At 54.0% G+C, this 16,487-nt stretch overlaps 1 protein-coding gene across 1 annotated transcript in view; it reads left to right on the top strand.

Moving 5' to 3' along the window:
- Positions 1 to 1,175: 1,175 nt before the first annotated feature.
- Positions 1,176 to 16,487, top strand: part of Pygb (phosphorylase, glycogen; brain) — a 29,412-nt gene continuing 14,100 nt past the window's right edge. The window contains exons 1-7 of the mRNA XM_005380992.2: positions 1,176 to 1,523; positions 7,264 to 7,365; positions 12,611 to 12,689; positions 13,485 to 13,588; positions 15,203 to 15,334; positions 15,937 to 16,048; positions 16,345 to 16,427. Coding sequence (XP_005381049.1) covers positions 1,281 to 1,523; positions 7,264 to 7,365; positions 12,611 to 12,689; positions 13,485 to 13,588; positions 15,203 to 15,334; positions 15,937 to 16,048; positions 16,345 to 16,427 — 855 coding nt within the window. The 5' untranslated portion in view covers positions 1,176 to 1,280. The remainder of the gene's footprint in view (positions 1,524 to 7,263; positions 7,366 to 12,610; positions 12,690 to 13,484; positions 13,589 to 15,202; positions 15,335 to 15,936; positions 16,049 to 16,344; positions 16,428 to 16,487) is intronic.

A 16,487-nucleotide genomic window follows, 5' to 3' on the forward strand; every position in this document is an offset into this window, starting at 1 on the left:
AATGCATTGTTGGAGGTGCCCTTTATCATAGGTGATCTAAGATGTTTGCCTAAAACGTACTCACTCCCTTTGCTGCCTGTTTTTTCTTCTTCTTTTTTTTTTTTTTTTTTTTTTTTTTTTATTGAGACAAGGTCCCATTATGTAGCTCAGGCTGGCCTGGAACTTGCAACAATCTTCCTGTCTCAGGTTCCTGAGTGCTGGGATCACAGGCGTGCACCACCACGCCTGGCCAAAGTGTTGCTCTCTGTTGGGTGTTTCCTTTGGGGTAGAATTGTGGGGTGGGGGAGGTGTGTTCAACTTTAGTGAATACTGCTCACTTCCCAGGTGCTTGTACTAAGTTGTAAGGACTCAGTTGATGTGGAAACTAAAGAGGCTGAGGTGCCTACCGGGTCAGAGAACCCCCCCAGTGATGTTGGCTGCAGCCGAGGGGTTCAGGCCATTCTGCAGACGTCCCAGAAACCCCAGATACGTTTTTTGTTTTGTTTTGTTTTGTTTTTGCGGTGCCGGGGATCGAACTCATGACCTTGCGCTTGCCAGGCAGGCGCTTATGCTGCTGAGCTATATCCCCAGCCCAACCCCAGATAGCTGGTCACATCCGGCAGTACTGGGTTGGAATCTATAGCGTGTACTGTAGGATTTGGATTTGAAAGGTAATGATCTATAATTCCAGTATCGGAAGGCTGAGGCAGGAGGATCCCCAGGAGTTCAAGGCCAGCTTGGGCTACATACTGAGACCATGTCTCAAAAAAAAAGGCAGGACGATCAACATTACCTAAGAGGTTATGCTTGTAATCTTATTGGTTGATTACAGTTTTCACCCACGTTGTGCCCACCTCCTGATTTTGCACTATAAAACTTCTATAAAGTGAGGTCCGTGGCAACCCACTCCGGCCCCTCCTGTCTCTCAGGAGCTGTCTCTCTCAATATATTTGTCCTACTCTTAACCTCCGCTCCTTAAAATTCATTGTTCGATTTTGAGGAACGCAAATTCGGAGTACCTGACATGAGGCTGGAGTCTGTCACAGTTCTCTATGGTTTTGTTTATTTTTTGAGGCAGGGTCTGCCCGCAGTTCAGGCTGGCTCCAATCCTCTTTGGGCCCCGGCCCAGCCCCTCAGAGGCCCCGCCCCTCAGAGACCCCGCCCCCTCTCGCGCCCCGCCCCCGCCCTCTCACCGCGCAGGCGCGCCCTGAGCCGGCCCCTCCGCAGTAGGTGAGGCGCAGCAGCATCCCGGCCGGCAGTCCCGCGCTCGCGCTCCCAGGGCCTCCTCTCCGACCGGCACGATGGCGAAGCCGCTGACAGACAGCGAGAGACGGAAGCAGATCAGCGTGCGCGGCCTGGCCGGGCTGGGCGACGTGGCCGAGGTGCGGAAGAGCTTCAACCGGCACCTGCACTTCACACTGGTCAAGGACCGCAACGTGGCCACGCCGCGCGACTACTTCTTCGCGCTGGCGCACACGGTGCGCGACCACCTGGTGGGCCGCTGGATCCGCACGCAGCAGCACTACTACGAGCGCGACCCCAAGGTGAGGCGGGCGGCGGGGCTCCCGGGGCCGGAGGCCCGAGCGCTGCCCCGATCCCGACCCCGATCCCGTCCCGCAGCCCTGACTCCGACCCGGGTCCCGACCCCGGCCCGCGGCCCGGACCCCGCTGACCCCGCCCTCGTCCTGGTCCCCCAGCGCGCGCCCTGGCGGCGGCCTCTGAGTCGGGGCTCCCGGCCGCCTTCTACCCCCCACTTTTGTGTTTCTGCAGCAGGGGTGAGAGAATAGGCCTGGAACCTGGCCCGGCGGTTTTATGGGTTGGGAGGGATGAGATGAGGGATCTGCGGGCATCGTGGGGCTTGCTTGGGCGAGGCGGAGAAGCGGGAAATCTGCGCAGCCTCCGGTCGTGTGGGGCTGGCCCTCGACCTCGGCGCTTTGTTTTTTGCAAGCTAAGGTGGCGAGGGGCCAGCTTGGAGAGCTGTCATTGACGGTGTTTTAGTGTTTTTATAGGGTGTTACGATACATTTAACATTGCTATGAGTGAGGTGGATTGCTTTTCCAAATTCGTTCTGGAGCACTCCTTTTTTTTCATCCCCTACATAAAGATGGTAAAAAGGACAGATTTGTTAGGTGCCTGTTGAGCCTCTTCGCACTTAGTATGCAAGACCGCTCAGAAAGAAGGCACTGGACGACTAAAGCAGGTTAGTACAACTAGGGCTTGGGACGGCTGCCAGGGGCAGGCAGGAGGCAGCACCAGGATTCCCCACTGGCGGGGGAGCTCCGACGGGCGACACCGCTTTGACTGTTCTGCCTTTGAGGCTGCGGTGACCCGGAGGTGGAGGGCGCCTGGGGCTCCTGATGGCCGGGGGATGTCTAGCCAGGCCCAGGTGAGGAAGGTGGAAATGACCTTCACAGCAAACTTAGTTCCTCTCACAGAGTAGATTTCCTGGAGTCCACTGCAGTGGCTGTGGGTGGGAAGCTTTCTCTTTTAAAGAAACCGCAGCCTGTAAGTGGAGGCTGTTTACCTGTGGATGGGAAGGCGAGGTAGGAGTGGAGCGTGGGCCTTCGAAGCGCTCCTGGGACTGATTCGTGAGGAAATAAGCGTGTCATCTCTGCAGAACCTTCTTGTTTGCTGGTGACAGACCAGAGAGAAGTGCAGAGCCGAGCAGCTTCAGGAAAGGAGCCCAGCGAGGCTCAGGCTTGCACCATTGCTGCTGATGGTGGCTTCCTGGTGCTCCTGTTCACACCATTTTATTTACTTTTGTCCTTTAAAATATGCAGGTCCTTATGATCACTGGAGAAAACATTAGAAAATACAAAGAAGGCAGGAAAAAACTAACTGCAATCTCACTAGGGATAACATAAATACTATAAATATTTGTTTTCAACAGCCTTCTAAAAATTCTGGTAGAAGTACTTGTTTTATTGTTTCATAACTCTTTAACACTTTATTTTTAGAAATAGTAGAAATAATAAAAACTTAGCAAGTCACAGAATCTGGCCAGAATGGAGAGGTTTTTGCGCCGGAGAGGGAGAGGCAGCACTTTTAGATGTTTATAATTCTCTGAAACTCCAGCGAGGTCAGGAGGGAAGCCCAGCCTCACTTCCAGCTCAGACTGGAAGCTCTGGGTGTTGAGGGAGAGTCCGACCCGAGTCTGGGCTCCTTTTACATTTTTGTTTGTTTCTGGAACTGGAGCCCAAGGCCTTGCAGTGTGGGTCTGGTCACCCATATAAGGCAAGTGCTCCCCTGGGCCAAGTTACCACCCTTAGACTCTTCGTGCCTGGTCCTGTCCCTACCACTCTTTGTTTCAAGACAGGGTCTCACTGTGCAGTTCAGGATGTCCTTTTGTCTGTTTTCACATTGTCCTTTTAAACTCACTATGTAGCCCAGGGTGACCTTGAACTTGATTCTCTTGCCTCAGCCTCCCGAGTGGGGATTACAAAGGTGTGCCACCATGCCCACCCTGGTTTTACCACTCTTGCAGTGCCTGTGGGATCTGTGTGGATATCTTAATCTTCCTTGGTCTCGGGTTTTTTTGTTTGTTTATTTGTTTTTTTTTTTTTTTTGAGACAGAGTCTCACTATGCAGTTCAGGCTGGCCTCGAACTCACAACAATCCTCCTGCCTCAGCCTCCTGAGTGCTGGGATTACAGGCATGCACCACCACGCCCAGCTGGCCTGTTTTTGTTAATCTGTAAAATGAGAGTTGAGCTGAGTAATCTGTTTCTGTATTTTGAAATGTTCGGGACTGTGTTTGCTTATAAAACACATTTCCTTCTCCACCCAGAAGGAATGTGAAGGTGCTTAATCAAGGTGTAGCAGAAGGCTTGGTATTAGTAGAGGGCCTCAGAGAGAGAGTTGGATGGGGCAACAAGGCGGAGGATAGGTGAGATTTGGGTGCAAGGTCAGGACACAAGGAAGACCCAGATGGTCCAAAGAAACAGCAGATCACACACATGTGGCAGCCGCGGGATCCTTGTTAGGGCTGGAGCCAGCAGGGCACAGCTTCTGGGTAGAGCCGGTCCAGGATGGTGTGGCTGGCACCCCAGCGGTGGCAGGTTTTGGCTGGGGCTGTGGTGGCTGGCTGTTGAGTGTTGCTGATCGCCCTGAGTTTTTTTTTTTTTTTTTCTCTTTTTGAGACTGTTTTGCTATGCAGTTCAGGCTAGCCTTGAACTCACTTTGTAGCCCAGGGCTGGCCTCAAATTTGCAGCAATCCTCCTGCCTCACCCTTCTAAATGCTGGGATTCCTAAATGCTGGGATTAGAGGCTTGTGCCACCACACCCAGCCCATGATGACTTCTCACTGCAGGCCCAGAGTGGGAGGGGTAGGCCCTATGGGCAGCAAGACGCCTTCAGGGCAGCCTTGAGTTCCCTCGGAGACAGTGGCCTCCGCTCCACAGGCTGTCACCTTGGCAGGGACACAGTGCCCAGACGTGGATGTTATTCTGGGTGTTTCTGTGAAGGTGTTTTTTGGAGGTTAGCCTTTTGGGATTAGTTTTTTGTTTGTTTGTTTTTTGCGCTAGCTGTTTTTAAGATTAGCTTTTAAATCAGAGGATTTCTTATTTAAAACATTTAAGATGGGTGCTTAAAACTTGTCCACGTTTGTGGGGTGCCAGTGGTACGTGAGCACCCCCATGTTTGTGTAGCGGTCAGATGGGGTGAGCAGCTCTGTCTCCTCACACATTTCTCATGTCTTGGTGATGAAGACCACCAGGGCCCTGGGCTCTGTGGGCCTCATCTCAGTGCACCCACTCCTCCCATTCGCTCTCACTCAGTACGGACCAGCCTTTCTCCTGCTCCCTCCCCTCCCCTGGCCCCCTCCCAACTGCTGTGAGAACAGCTTTAGAGTCCTCCACATTTGAGCCACACTGGTGTATGTCTTCCTGAGCTTGGCTTATTTTGTGTAACACAGTGTGCCCCAGTTCTAGCCACACTGTCGCAGGACACTAGCCTTTTTTCTCTTCTTATGGTGCTGAGGCTCAAACTCTGTCCTTGTCCATACTAGGTGAAGTCTTGACTCCTGAGCTACAACCCTATCCAGCCTTATCCTTTTTATGGCTGCATAGTATTCCACTGTGTTTCTACTATATCTCTGTGCATCCATGAACCGCACTTCGTCTGTTTCTGTGTCTGGCTGCTGTAGACAGTGCTGCAGGAGACAGGGATGTGCGGGTGTCCCGCCGGCATCATGAATCAGTGCGGGAGCCTCCAGGTCTGGGTTCTCCAGGTCTGGGTTGTCTACAGCCACGCCCTTGAGTGTTCCTTGACTGTAAGCCCTTAGGTGGCGAGCTCCACAGCCTGTGCATGTGATTGAATCATTGATCGCCAGTGTCAGTGCCTGTGATTGGATGTTGGAATACTTGCCACGACTTTACCACCCTTCATCCAGGATCTCGACCTGTGTGGGACTTGGCACCATCTCAGTTTCAGGCAGCTGCAGGGGTCTTGGGTGTGTCCCCTCGGATACAAGGGGTGCTGAGTAGGAAAAGGGTTACTAGGCTTGAGCCTTAACCCGGCACTTTCTCGGCAGTGTGCTGCAGCTGAGCTCTGTGTTTCCCCAGAGTTAACCCCTAGCCACCGTTCTGGGTGGGAGGTGGCTTGCCGTGGAAGCCCCACAGCACAGCAAGTGGGTTCAAGTGCAGGGCGAGCCCAGGCCCAGGTCCCGGAAGTCAGCGGGAAGCCGTGGACCTTGAGCCACGTGGCAGCGCACTGCGCCTTGGGGATCACCGCAATTCTTTGGGTGACTGAAGCTGGGATTTGGAGGGATTCTACTGTATTTAGAAGCCATGCACTCAGACGATCACAAAAAAGGAGAAAAACAGGCTATGAAGACCCAGCTCTGGGTTGCAGGAATCTTTCAGTTTGTAGGTGCAGATGATCAGGGAGTTTGCTTTAAAGGACATGCTGGAAATGCTGTGTGTTATTCACATCTTCTCCAGGGCCCCCTGTCACTCAGGTGTGAGTGTCCCCGTGTCCGAGTGTTCCCCTTGTTTCGCACCTGTGCCTTTTCCTCAGTGCCGGGTTGTGGCTTTGCATGGGCTGTGGGGTGTTTTGCACGCGTATCACCTGCATGATGAGGCTGCTCGGTTGTCCCTTCTGTGAGACACCCAGACCCTTCCTCCTACTGGCTGCGCTGCTCGGTGCAGCCCTCCCTGCAGCGGGCACCTGTGTGTTTACTCATCTTGCTCTTCTGCGAGCTCTGTTGGGTCCTCTGTGACCCTGCCTCGTTCTTCACATCATGGTCACTGGCCTTCACGCTGGTCAGTGTGACTCGAGCCTACTGTATCCCTTGCCCTGTCCCCGTCCTGGTTTTAAAAGACATAGCCTGCCATCCTCCTGGTCACCGCCCCTTGGGGTAGAAAGAATTCTTTTGGAGCCAGCTGTTTACAGCTGGATAATGACCTGGGGAGTGTTGATCTGCGTGTACCTCATGATGAGTTGTGTTAAGTGTTGTTGCATTTTTCTTGTTTAATTTTTGAAACAAGAGCCTCAAAATGTAGCCCATCCTCCTGCCTCAGCCTCCCTGCCAAGCGCTGGACCTATAGGCTTGCGCCATCATGCCTGGCGACCACGCGTATTTCTGAGAGGAGAAATGTCTGCTCAGGTCCTCTGTGTATGGGGTGCTGGGGACTGCATCCTCAGCCCCTTTCATGTTTTAATCCTTTTCATGTTGGGTATCTGAACAGGCTGCAGGCTTGTTCGGTGCTTTCTGGTTAACGGCGCTTCAGAAGACGGAAGGTTGTGTTCCTTCTCTGCAGATCCGTTGTGGGAGGAGGAGCTTTAGGGAGAGCTGCTCTCCATGCTGGGAGGGGAACACGGGGCTGCCCTGCATCCACTCCAGCCCAGGGGTGCTGTGCACAGTCTTTCTGGGTAAAGCATCCGATCCTCAGGCACTGCTGGCCCTGCCACCACCCAATCCGGGACCATCCCATCTAGGGACGCGGCGCTTCCCCAGCCACCTTATCTGTATGGGTCTTGTGTCCTGGGAGTGGTGCACGGAGTTTCCCTCTTTCTGGGTCTCACTGGGCTGCCCAGGCTGGCCGCAGACTCTTGGGCTCAGCCAGTCGTCCTGCATCAGCCTCCAGTGCTGGTACTCGAGGTCTGCGCACAGTTAATTTGGAAACACTCCCTCTCCGGGCCAGGCCTGCTCCTCCTGGACCCACCAGGTCCCAGTGGTGAGGCTGCCCTGACTCCCCGGGTGGCTGTGGCTGTCCATGGGGCTGCATACCGGTCCACTTCTGCCCCAGAGGGGATGTGAGGCTGAGTCTCTCTCTCTCCTGTGCAGCGCATCTACTACCTTTCTCTGGAGTTCTACATGGGCCGCACGCTGCAGAACACCATGGTGAACCTGGGCCTCCAGAGCGCGTGTGACGAAGCCATCTATCAGGTAGGAGCACCCTGGTGACACTGGGATGCACCAGTGTGCGGGGCATGCTGCTCCGCCTTGGGCCCGAGGAGCTGAGCTGCTGCTGCTGACTGCACCCCTCCCCTAGAGTCACTTCTCCTTGCGTGGTGAAGCCACCCCTCCCTCTGTCCCCTCCAGTCTCTGGGCCTAGGGGTGGCAGTGCTGCTCTGGGCCAGGCTGGGCCCTGGCCCCACCTCAGGGACCTGGGCACTTGGTCCTCCAGCCAGGCCCTCTCCTCTTCCTCACCCAATTTGCTGGGCCTGCCGGAGGATGTGGGGCACCCTGCTGCTCCCGGAGGGGGCCCCATGCCCCATCTTACCTTCCTCTTGGTGGTTGGGTTGTGGGGCACTGGGGGGCTTTGGAGACCTAAGACTGGTGTGGCTGCCAGGCGTGGTGGCGCATGCCTGTAGTCCCAGCACTTGGGAGGCTGAGGCAGGAGGATCCTTGCCAGTTTGAGACCAGCCCGGGCTACAAAGTGAGCTCAAGGTCAGCATGAACTGCATAGGGAAACCATGTCTCAAAAAGACTGGTATAGCCATGAGGTGGCTGGGCCTTGGGGACCCCGTGTCCTCCAGGGTCTCCCCCAGGCCTGGTCAGGAGAAGTTCTGTAGCTTGGGGTTTCAGTTGTTGCCAAAAGGCCGAGACTGTGCTCCCCAGCTGGGGTTCTATGCTCCACATGAGGCCACACCGAGAAGTACTGGAGGTGACTGTTGATAGTCCTGTCCCTGGACTGGATGCCAACCCCAGGCTGTGTCTGGGGGCGAGGAATGTGCAGGGCCTTGTGAGGATTTCATAGCTGTAGGAAGCAAGTATTTTTGAAAGCATTCTCTTACACAGTTCTTACGCATAACAAGGACTTGGAGGTTGTGTGCGCCAAAAGTGTACAATATCTGTTCATGATTTTATCACAGTGTGTTAATGACAGACCAGGAAAGTGCAGGCGGGGCGTGTACCCTGCAGCTTTGCACATTTGCTTCTTACAAGTTACTCCACTTGCAGTTTGGCCTGTCACCCTTGGGGCTGAGAGGTTTTCCTGCGGACCAGGCTGTCCCAGTTGCAGCCTCAGTGGGTGGGACCCTGGACACGAGGGCTGGTGCTGGGGCAGCAGCAACTGCTCCCCACCCCACTGCCAAGCTGCATGGACCAGGAGTACACCCACCCTGCCAGGCACCGGTCAGAAGACACAGACAGTCACACTGTCATGGCCCCTCGGCACAGATTGTAATTCCTTCGCAGCCTGGGTCAGTGCAGATCTTGCCTCCAAAACAGGAAGTATGATGTGGGTCTGGTGTCCAGAATGTATAAATAGCCCACAACTAGACAATAACAAGATAGACAACCCACTTTAAAAATGGACAAAGGCTGGGCATGGTGGCCCACACCTGTAATCACAGCACTCTGGAGGCTGAGGCAGAAGGATTGCCATGAGTTCGAGGGCAGCCTACACTGCTTATTGAGACCATGCCTCAAAAAATCAAAAACAAATTGAAATGAACAAAGAAGTCAAGCTTGGTGGTACCCTTCTGTAAGCTAGCACTGAGGGAGGCTGAGGCAGGAGGATTATAAGTTTGAGTCCTTCTTGGGCAATTTAGTGAGACCCAATCTCAAAAAAAAAAAAAGGGCCAGGGATATAGCTGGGTTCAATTCCTAGTGCTGGGATGGGGGTGAGGACACAGGGACTTTGTCTTGGTTACTTTTCTCTCGTTGCTGGACAAAATACCTGATGCCCAGAATTAAGGAAGGAAAGGTTTATTTACAGTTCATGGAGGTTTCAGTCCATATTCAGCTGGCTCCAAGGCAGAGTGGCACATGGCAGAGGGCAACAGTTCATGGAGGCAGAAAAAACAGCAAAAACAAGAGCAAAAAGGGAGGAGTGGCAGCTAGAACAAGCCTCTTTCCCTCCCTTACATTGTGTGCAAACTATCCACCCCAGGACAGGTGTAGCACTCACACCCATCATCCCAGCATTGGACTATGGATCAATCAAAAATCTAGAAGCCGGACCGCATGAGGATTTGGGGGGACAGGCAGACACAAACCACAACAGACTTATACAGACATTTTCCCAAAGACACACAGTGGCCAGGTGGCACAAGAATGAGCCCTCATTGCTTACCAGAGCCGCAGTGGGAGCCGCTTTGCCTGCCAAGGGCTGCAGCCGTGAAGGGTGAGGGAGAGGGAGAGGGAGAGGCCGGAGCCAGCCCTGGAGCGTCATGCACAGCTGCTCCATTAGGCTCGGAGTGGTCCTGCGGCCTGCAGCTCCACCCCAAGGCATGGGCTACAGACAACACCTGAGCCTGGTTCCACAGCTGCATATCCGTGAGCCCCACAAGGGAAGAACACAGACCTCCATCCGTCTGTCCATCCGTCCATCCATCTGTCGGTCACCTGATGGGCAGTGTGCGGTATCTATCGCCAGGACACCACACAGTGACAGCGGCAGGGGCTGATTGTGGTCCCCAGGACTAAACCCATACTGACACTGCACACGTCGGTGTGCGTCCCAGGCGAGGCTGCTGAGGGCCAGGCGAGCACTGCTGTCTCACAGCGGGGTGGTTGCAGGACTCCATGCACTTTCGGGGGCCCTCGCGCAGTGCCAGGACAGCAACTGCACGATGTCCTGCCCTCCCCGTTCCGGCTCAAAAGTCCACCTCCATGGGTTGGCTTTCCCCAGTCAGCTGTGTCTCTTCTTTATTCACTTTGTTTTTTGAAAAATGGCCTTGAGAGAGACAGACACACAGCAACAGAGGCAGGAAGCGCTGTGGTTTGGTTTTACATTTTTTGGAGTCAGGGTCTATGTTGCCCAGGCTGGCCTCAGACTCCTGGGCTCAGGCAGCCCTCCTGCCTCGGCCTCCTGAGTAGCTGGGCCTGCAGGTACGTGCCATAGGTCTTGTGGTTTTTTTCCCCCCTCTTCTTTTTCTGGTACAAGAGATCAAACCCAGGGCCGTCTACCACTTACCTATATTCCCAGCCCTTTTTATTTTTTTAAGAAGGGTCTTGCTAAATTGTGATTCTCCTGCCTCAGCCTCCCAGACTGGGATTACAGGTGTGTGCCACCACACCTGTCTTTTTTTTGAGGCATGGTCTCCCTGTGTAGCATAGCCTGTTCTTGAACCACCATGACTGGCTTACTCATCTGCTTGCTTGCTTTCTTGCTTGCTTCCTTCCTTTGTTTCTTTCTGCTCTCAAAGTCACAGTGACATCTCTGCCAGGATGCGTGTCGCTGTCACAGACATGAGGGACATGCACGTGTCTTCAGCTCTACCCTTAGCCAGTCTTGCTTTGGGAGTTAAGCTTAAGTCGCACTATTTTGCAGTTGGTTCCAGTTACTTCTTACCCGTGAGCCATTTGTGATGTGGATGTTTGTTTTTCATGACTGGTTACCTCATACTGCATCAGGTTCTAAGTTGGTCTGGGCCATTAGGCCAAAACTGGTTTCCTTTTCTTTTCTTATTTGAGACAAGGTCTTGCTGTGTAGTTCAGGCTGGCCATGAACTCCCAGTGATTCTCCTGCCTCAGCCTCTCAAGTGCTAGGATCACAGGTCTGCGCCACTATGCCCGGCCAGAACTGGTTTCTGAATCAAGGGTGTCTTTGGCCCATTTCAGTCTTCTCTGTCACGAGTGGAATAGAGTTTCCCAGGAGCTGTGCGATGAGCAGTACAGTACTGTGACAGACAGAACTCTGAGTAGAATATCCCTGGAAAGAGAGCTGTAATGATATAAAACAATGCCACTTGCTTCAGTGGTTTTAAAAAATAGTTATTTTGCTGGGCCGTGGTGGCTCATGCCTATCATTTCAGCACTGGGGAGCCTGATGTAGGAGGATCTCTGCAAGTTCAAGGCCAGCCTGAACTACATAGTGAGACCCTGTCTCAAACCAAAAAAAGCGTTATTTTGAATACATTGTAAAACCTTCCAAAGGGAAGGAGAATATGGACCATTTTTTATGTGTGGTGGTTTTAAGTTAGTTTTTCATTTTTTAAATTTTTTTTATCTTTTGGAGACAGGGTCTCCTTACGCAGGTCAGGCTGGCCTTGAACTCACTATGTAGCCCAGGCTGGCCTCAAACTTGCAGTGATCCTCCTGCCTCAGCCTCCTGACTGTGGAGATTACAAGCATGGGCCACCATGCCTGGCAGTTAGTTTTTCAAATCAGTACTTTCTAGCAGAAACAACCAAGTCTCTGTCATAGAATTTTGAGACCCATTGAAACAAAGTTCAATAAGAAAACAAAGTAGTTGTTTTTCATTAAAGTTTTGGTTTATGTTAGCATGTAAGGAGTTACTATTACTTTTAAATGAATTTACACATAAATACACACACTGCAAAATTTTTCTGCATTTTATTTCTGATTTGATAATTGGTAATGGATATAATGGCACAAACACAGACTCTCTGGATCCTCCTCAGTCCAGAAAGTTTCAGTATTGCTAACCCAGATAATGTGAGCAACTTGTCACATTTCTACCCTGCAGCTCTGTTCATGGGCTATTTAGGGTAATTGTGCCCAAGAGCCTAGGTCTGTATGGTGGCTGGTTATAGGACTGTTCATGTTGTTGTGACTTTGCTGTTTTTTCTCTGATCTTTAATGTGCTCTATTTATCTCACAGGATTGTTTGAATTCAGTTGGCATAACCACAGGAAAAGTACTTTTAGGTTTTGTCTTAAAAAAATGTCACATAACTATCATTTGACCATGTGAAATTAGAGAATTTCTGAAACCTTTTGGTACACTGGTGGGTGCTTTTGTCCCATCTACTTGAGAAGCTGAGGCAGGAAGATCAGTTAAGCCTAAAGTTCTAGGCCAACTGGAGTAACACAGTGATAGTTTATATCAAAAAACAAAAACACAGTGCCTGCCTGGCAAGCCTGAGGTCCTGAGTTCAATTCCCGGTACAAAAAAAAGAAAGAAAAAAACAAAAACAAAACTTCAAACCACTGGATTCAGACTGAGGCCACATGTTAGAACCTGTTCATTATAAATAGGTTTGTAACCTGGCAATGCATATATTTGGCTAATAAAACGTGTCTAATTTTGACTGCTAAATTAGCAGCTTTGGAATACCTGAAAACTTTCATTCTGTGCATTGATCTAGCATTGAGTTTTAACACTGGATTTTCAAGGTGGGAAAAGCAGGCTCTTGGTTTTACTCTAAGTTCACAAGGTTTAAGCATCTTCAATCTATTGCGGGGGACGTGCTGCTCAGATGTCGCCTTTGTGTCTGCAGCTGGGCCTGGACCTGGAGGAGCTGGAGGAGATAGAGGAGGACGCCGGCCTGGGCAACGGAGGCCTGGGACGCCTGGCAGGTGACTGCGTGGCTCTGGGGCCAGGGAGGGCACATGGAGGCCCAGCTGTGCCATGGAGACCGAGCTGGCCGGCGCTGGGACACCGACCACATTCCCGGGTCCCAGAGCTGGGCTCAGGCACAGGACTTTGGGTCAGGAGTGGCTGAGGATACAACCCAGTGCGGGGTGTGGCTGTGGCTTCCCCGCAGCAAGCTGAGGGCGCTGGCATGCCAGCACAGCCCATCGGAGAGCCGCCCAGGGGATTTTCTGCTTTAATCCTTTTTGGCGGAAGGAGCGCGGCCCGGGATGTGGCAGAAGTCATGGATTGGCTTTGTGGCCATGTGTGGGGACAAGTGGGGTGGCCTGCCCCCTGCTTGGGTCCGAGCCCTGTGGAGGGTTGCTGTGTATGGACCCTAAAACGGGCTTGACATGTATATTTTCAGTCTTATGTCTTCAAGAATTCTAAATGCAGCATATTCTCACAAAACACACAGATCTAAGTAAAGAATACCCTTCTCCCAACTGTCCCTAGCCCCCATGTCCCCCACACCCTCCTCCAAGAGGCCAGGTGAGCCCCCAAGACCTTGTCCCTTCTTCCCTGTGTGGGGCTGGGCTGTCACCAGCTTCCCGCCGTCCTTGTGTGGATTCCAGTGTCCTAACTGGAGGGAAGCTCAGCCTCTGGGAGCTCAGTGTCCTGGCTGGGCCTGTGGCATCCTTGTGGAGACCTGTGTCCTGGGCACACCTCAGCATTCTAAGGAACCAATCAGGCTCTGGCCCAGCTGTGCTGATCGTGGGGATCTGTGTTGTGTTTGTCAGCCTGTTTCCTTGATTCCATGGCCACCCTGGGTCTGGCGGCGTATGGCTACGGGATCCGCTACGAGTTTGGGATTTTCAACCAGAAGATCGTCGATGGCTGGCAGGTGGGTGACCTGGGTCTCCTCAGGGTTTGCGGCTCTCGCCTGTCCTCGGGCAGCAGCCGGCAGTACTTCCTCCAAGTGACCTGATTGGGCTGGGCAGGAGGGGTGCTTCGCTAACAGCCCTGGGGGTGACAGGGTGTTTAGAGGTGGACACAGAAGCCCCAGATGGGTACAGGACGCTTAAGGGGCACCCTGGCTTCCTGGGTGTCACACTGGGTACATGGTGTGCTCTGGGACCCAAACGTGGGCCACTGAGTAGCTAGAGGAACAGTGATGGTCCTTTGGTCCCCACCTTTGGCCTTTGCTCCCTAATATGAGAGAGCAGCTTCTGGTATGGCGGAGGCTGGACTCCCAAGGAGTGGGTTGGGTGAGTCAGTCACAACATCAAAGCATCGACCAAGGCTGGGTGAGGTATGAGAATGACGTGGAGAGGAGGGCTAGTGCTATTGTGGCAGGGACCCCAAGGCCTTCATGGCAGTCTCACTGTTCTGGGTGCGGCAGCCATGGCACTTGAACATGGAGGTCACTCCTGTTCTGCTTGGTGGTGAAAGGCTTCTGATAGCATTTGGTCCCTAAACGGCCCATGCAGCAGGGCTGGGCTTAGAGGCCATGTGCCGCACCACTTGGAGGAGGGGCCGTGTCATGGGTTTGGATCTGTGACTGTGCAGGGCTCACGTCTCCTGAGGGTGCCGTCCGTGGTGTTTGGGCGGGGTTAGGGGACAGGGGGACGGGGGGGGGGTGTGTGCGTATTTTTGCTGATCTGAGTGCCTCAGGCTCTGTTCTCTGGTGGTCGGCTGGCAGGGAGCACTGTGTTCAGCACTCTCCTGGCCCCTGTGAGCACCAGGCCCAGCACTCAGGGCTTCCAGTGTCCTTTGCTCTGCTGAGTGTGTACGTGTGTACGTGTGTGTGTGTACGTGTGTACGTGTGTGTGTGTATGTGTGTGTGTGTGTGCTGGAGCACATGCCCTGTCTCTCAGTTACATCCCATTGTGGTATCATTCTCACAGCAGCAGGCTTCAGTGATGCTTTTCCTGTGGCTGGTTTGATTTTGTAGTAACAGCTCTTCTGAGGTGGAAAGCAGTTCTTGGTGCAGCAGGGGGTGGCCAGCACTGTCCACCTGCAGAACACCTGTGCACCCAGAACGAGCCCTGCACTGAGCCACGTGGGGGTGCCTGGTGGCCACTGGTCGCTCACCCCGAGCCCAGCCTTTGGAGACCCCTGCTGTCTTGGGTTGCACAGCGTGTGGGCTCCTGAGCCTGGCCTCCTCCACGCACGTTGGGGTCATGGTCCTTAATGTGTGTTTGGATGCTTTCTTCTGGATTGCGTGTGAGGTTTTGCTCTGTTGGTGCCGAACTTTTTTCCCCCAGCACTGGGGATTAAACACAGGGCCTTCACATGAGCTATGTCCTTAGCTTTTTTAAGTTTGAGACACACTCTTGCTAAGTCCCTAAGTTGTCCGGGTTAGGCGGGAACTTACAAAACTCTTGCCTCCGCCTCCTGGATTCTGGGCCCAGAATGTTCATTTTCCAGCCACTGGACTTGGCTGGTATAGGAAGCTTCACTGGTGAGCAGGCCTGGTTTTATTCGGTGCTGTATACTGTTTGATCTGCTGCCCCAGGTGGAGGAGGCGGATGACTGGCTGCGCTATGGCAACCCCTGGGAGAAGGCCCGGCCTGAGTACATGCTGCCCGTGCACTTCTACGGACGCGTGGAGCACACAGCTGAGGGCGTGCGGTGGCTGGACACGCAGGTATGGAACTGGGGGTGGGAGTTCACTCTCCTCACACGCCCTGTTGGACACCTAGCCAGATGTCCCCAGTGCAGGAGCTGCTGCATGTAGCTCTGTGTCGCTGGGGGGCTGTGTGGGCTGTGGCCGGCGCCAGGCGTCCTCGCTGTGATGCTGCAGAGCTGACTCCGTCGCTGGCTTGTGGCATGCGGCACGGAGGCTAAGCCTGAGCTGTCTGTGACCTGAGCAGCAGAGCAGGAACCCCGGGTTCCCCTGTGTGTCTGAAGATGGGTGTCAGGGGTCCGGCACTGTGAGGTGTGGGACCGTCCCTCTGGACAAGCCCATGGACAGGAGCCAGGAAGGGAAGTGCCACAGTGCTGGTGTTGCCGTTGGTGGGGGTGCCTCGGCCCAGCCCCATGGTCGGAGCTGAGGCGCCTCTGCTGGTGCGAGAGGCCAGGTCCTGCCGGCCACCTGTGCCTCATCCTGAGTGGAGCTTGCCCTCAGGCATTGGGGGTTACAGGGTTGCCGGGCCGCTCCTCACTGTGCTGCCCCTCACTGTGCCGCACCTGGTGTGGAAGGCGGCAGGGACCCTGCTGACTGCGTCCTGTGCATGTCCCTGTGGCCAGGTGGTCCTCGCTATGCCCTACGACACCCCAGTGCCTGGCTACAAGAACAACACGGTCAACACCATGAGGCTGTGGTCTGCCAAGGCGCCCAACGACTTCAAGCTGCAGGACTGTACGTACGGCCGCGCCCACTCCTGTCTGGAGCCCCCAAGCTCTCGCGCCTGCCGCTCCCACCCTGCCCCTCTCTGCAGAGTGCCGAAGCCCCAGGGCTCTGGTGCTAAAGCTGCTGCCTGAGCCCTACGGCGCCCTCCAGTAGACAGGAGGGTGGGATTGTGGCACTGTGGCCCCTGGCTCCCAAGGGAAGCGTGAGGGGGCTTCAGGGTGGGGTGGGTCTCTGTTGCTTTGATGGCTCGGCTGAAGCTCTGAGGACCTGCAGGGCTCACTGCCTTCCCCTCCCTATCTCCATAGTCAACGTGGGGGACTACGTCCAGGCCGTCCTGGACCGGAACCTGGCGGAGAACATCTCCAGGGTGCTGTACCCCAATGACAACGTGAGTAGCGCCTGGGACAGACTTGTCGGGTCTCTGGCCTGTTCTGGGAGCGCCGACCTC

This window comes from Chinchilla lanigera, unplaced genomic scaffold (assembly GCF_000276665.1).
Source record: "Chinchilla lanigera isolate Chin_1 unplaced genomic scaffold, ChiLan1.0 scaffold00014, whole genome shotgun sequence".
Classification (NCBI taxonomy): domain Eukaryota; kingdom Metazoa; phylum Chordata; class Mammalia; order Rodentia; family Chinchillidae; genus Chinchilla; species Chinchilla lanigera.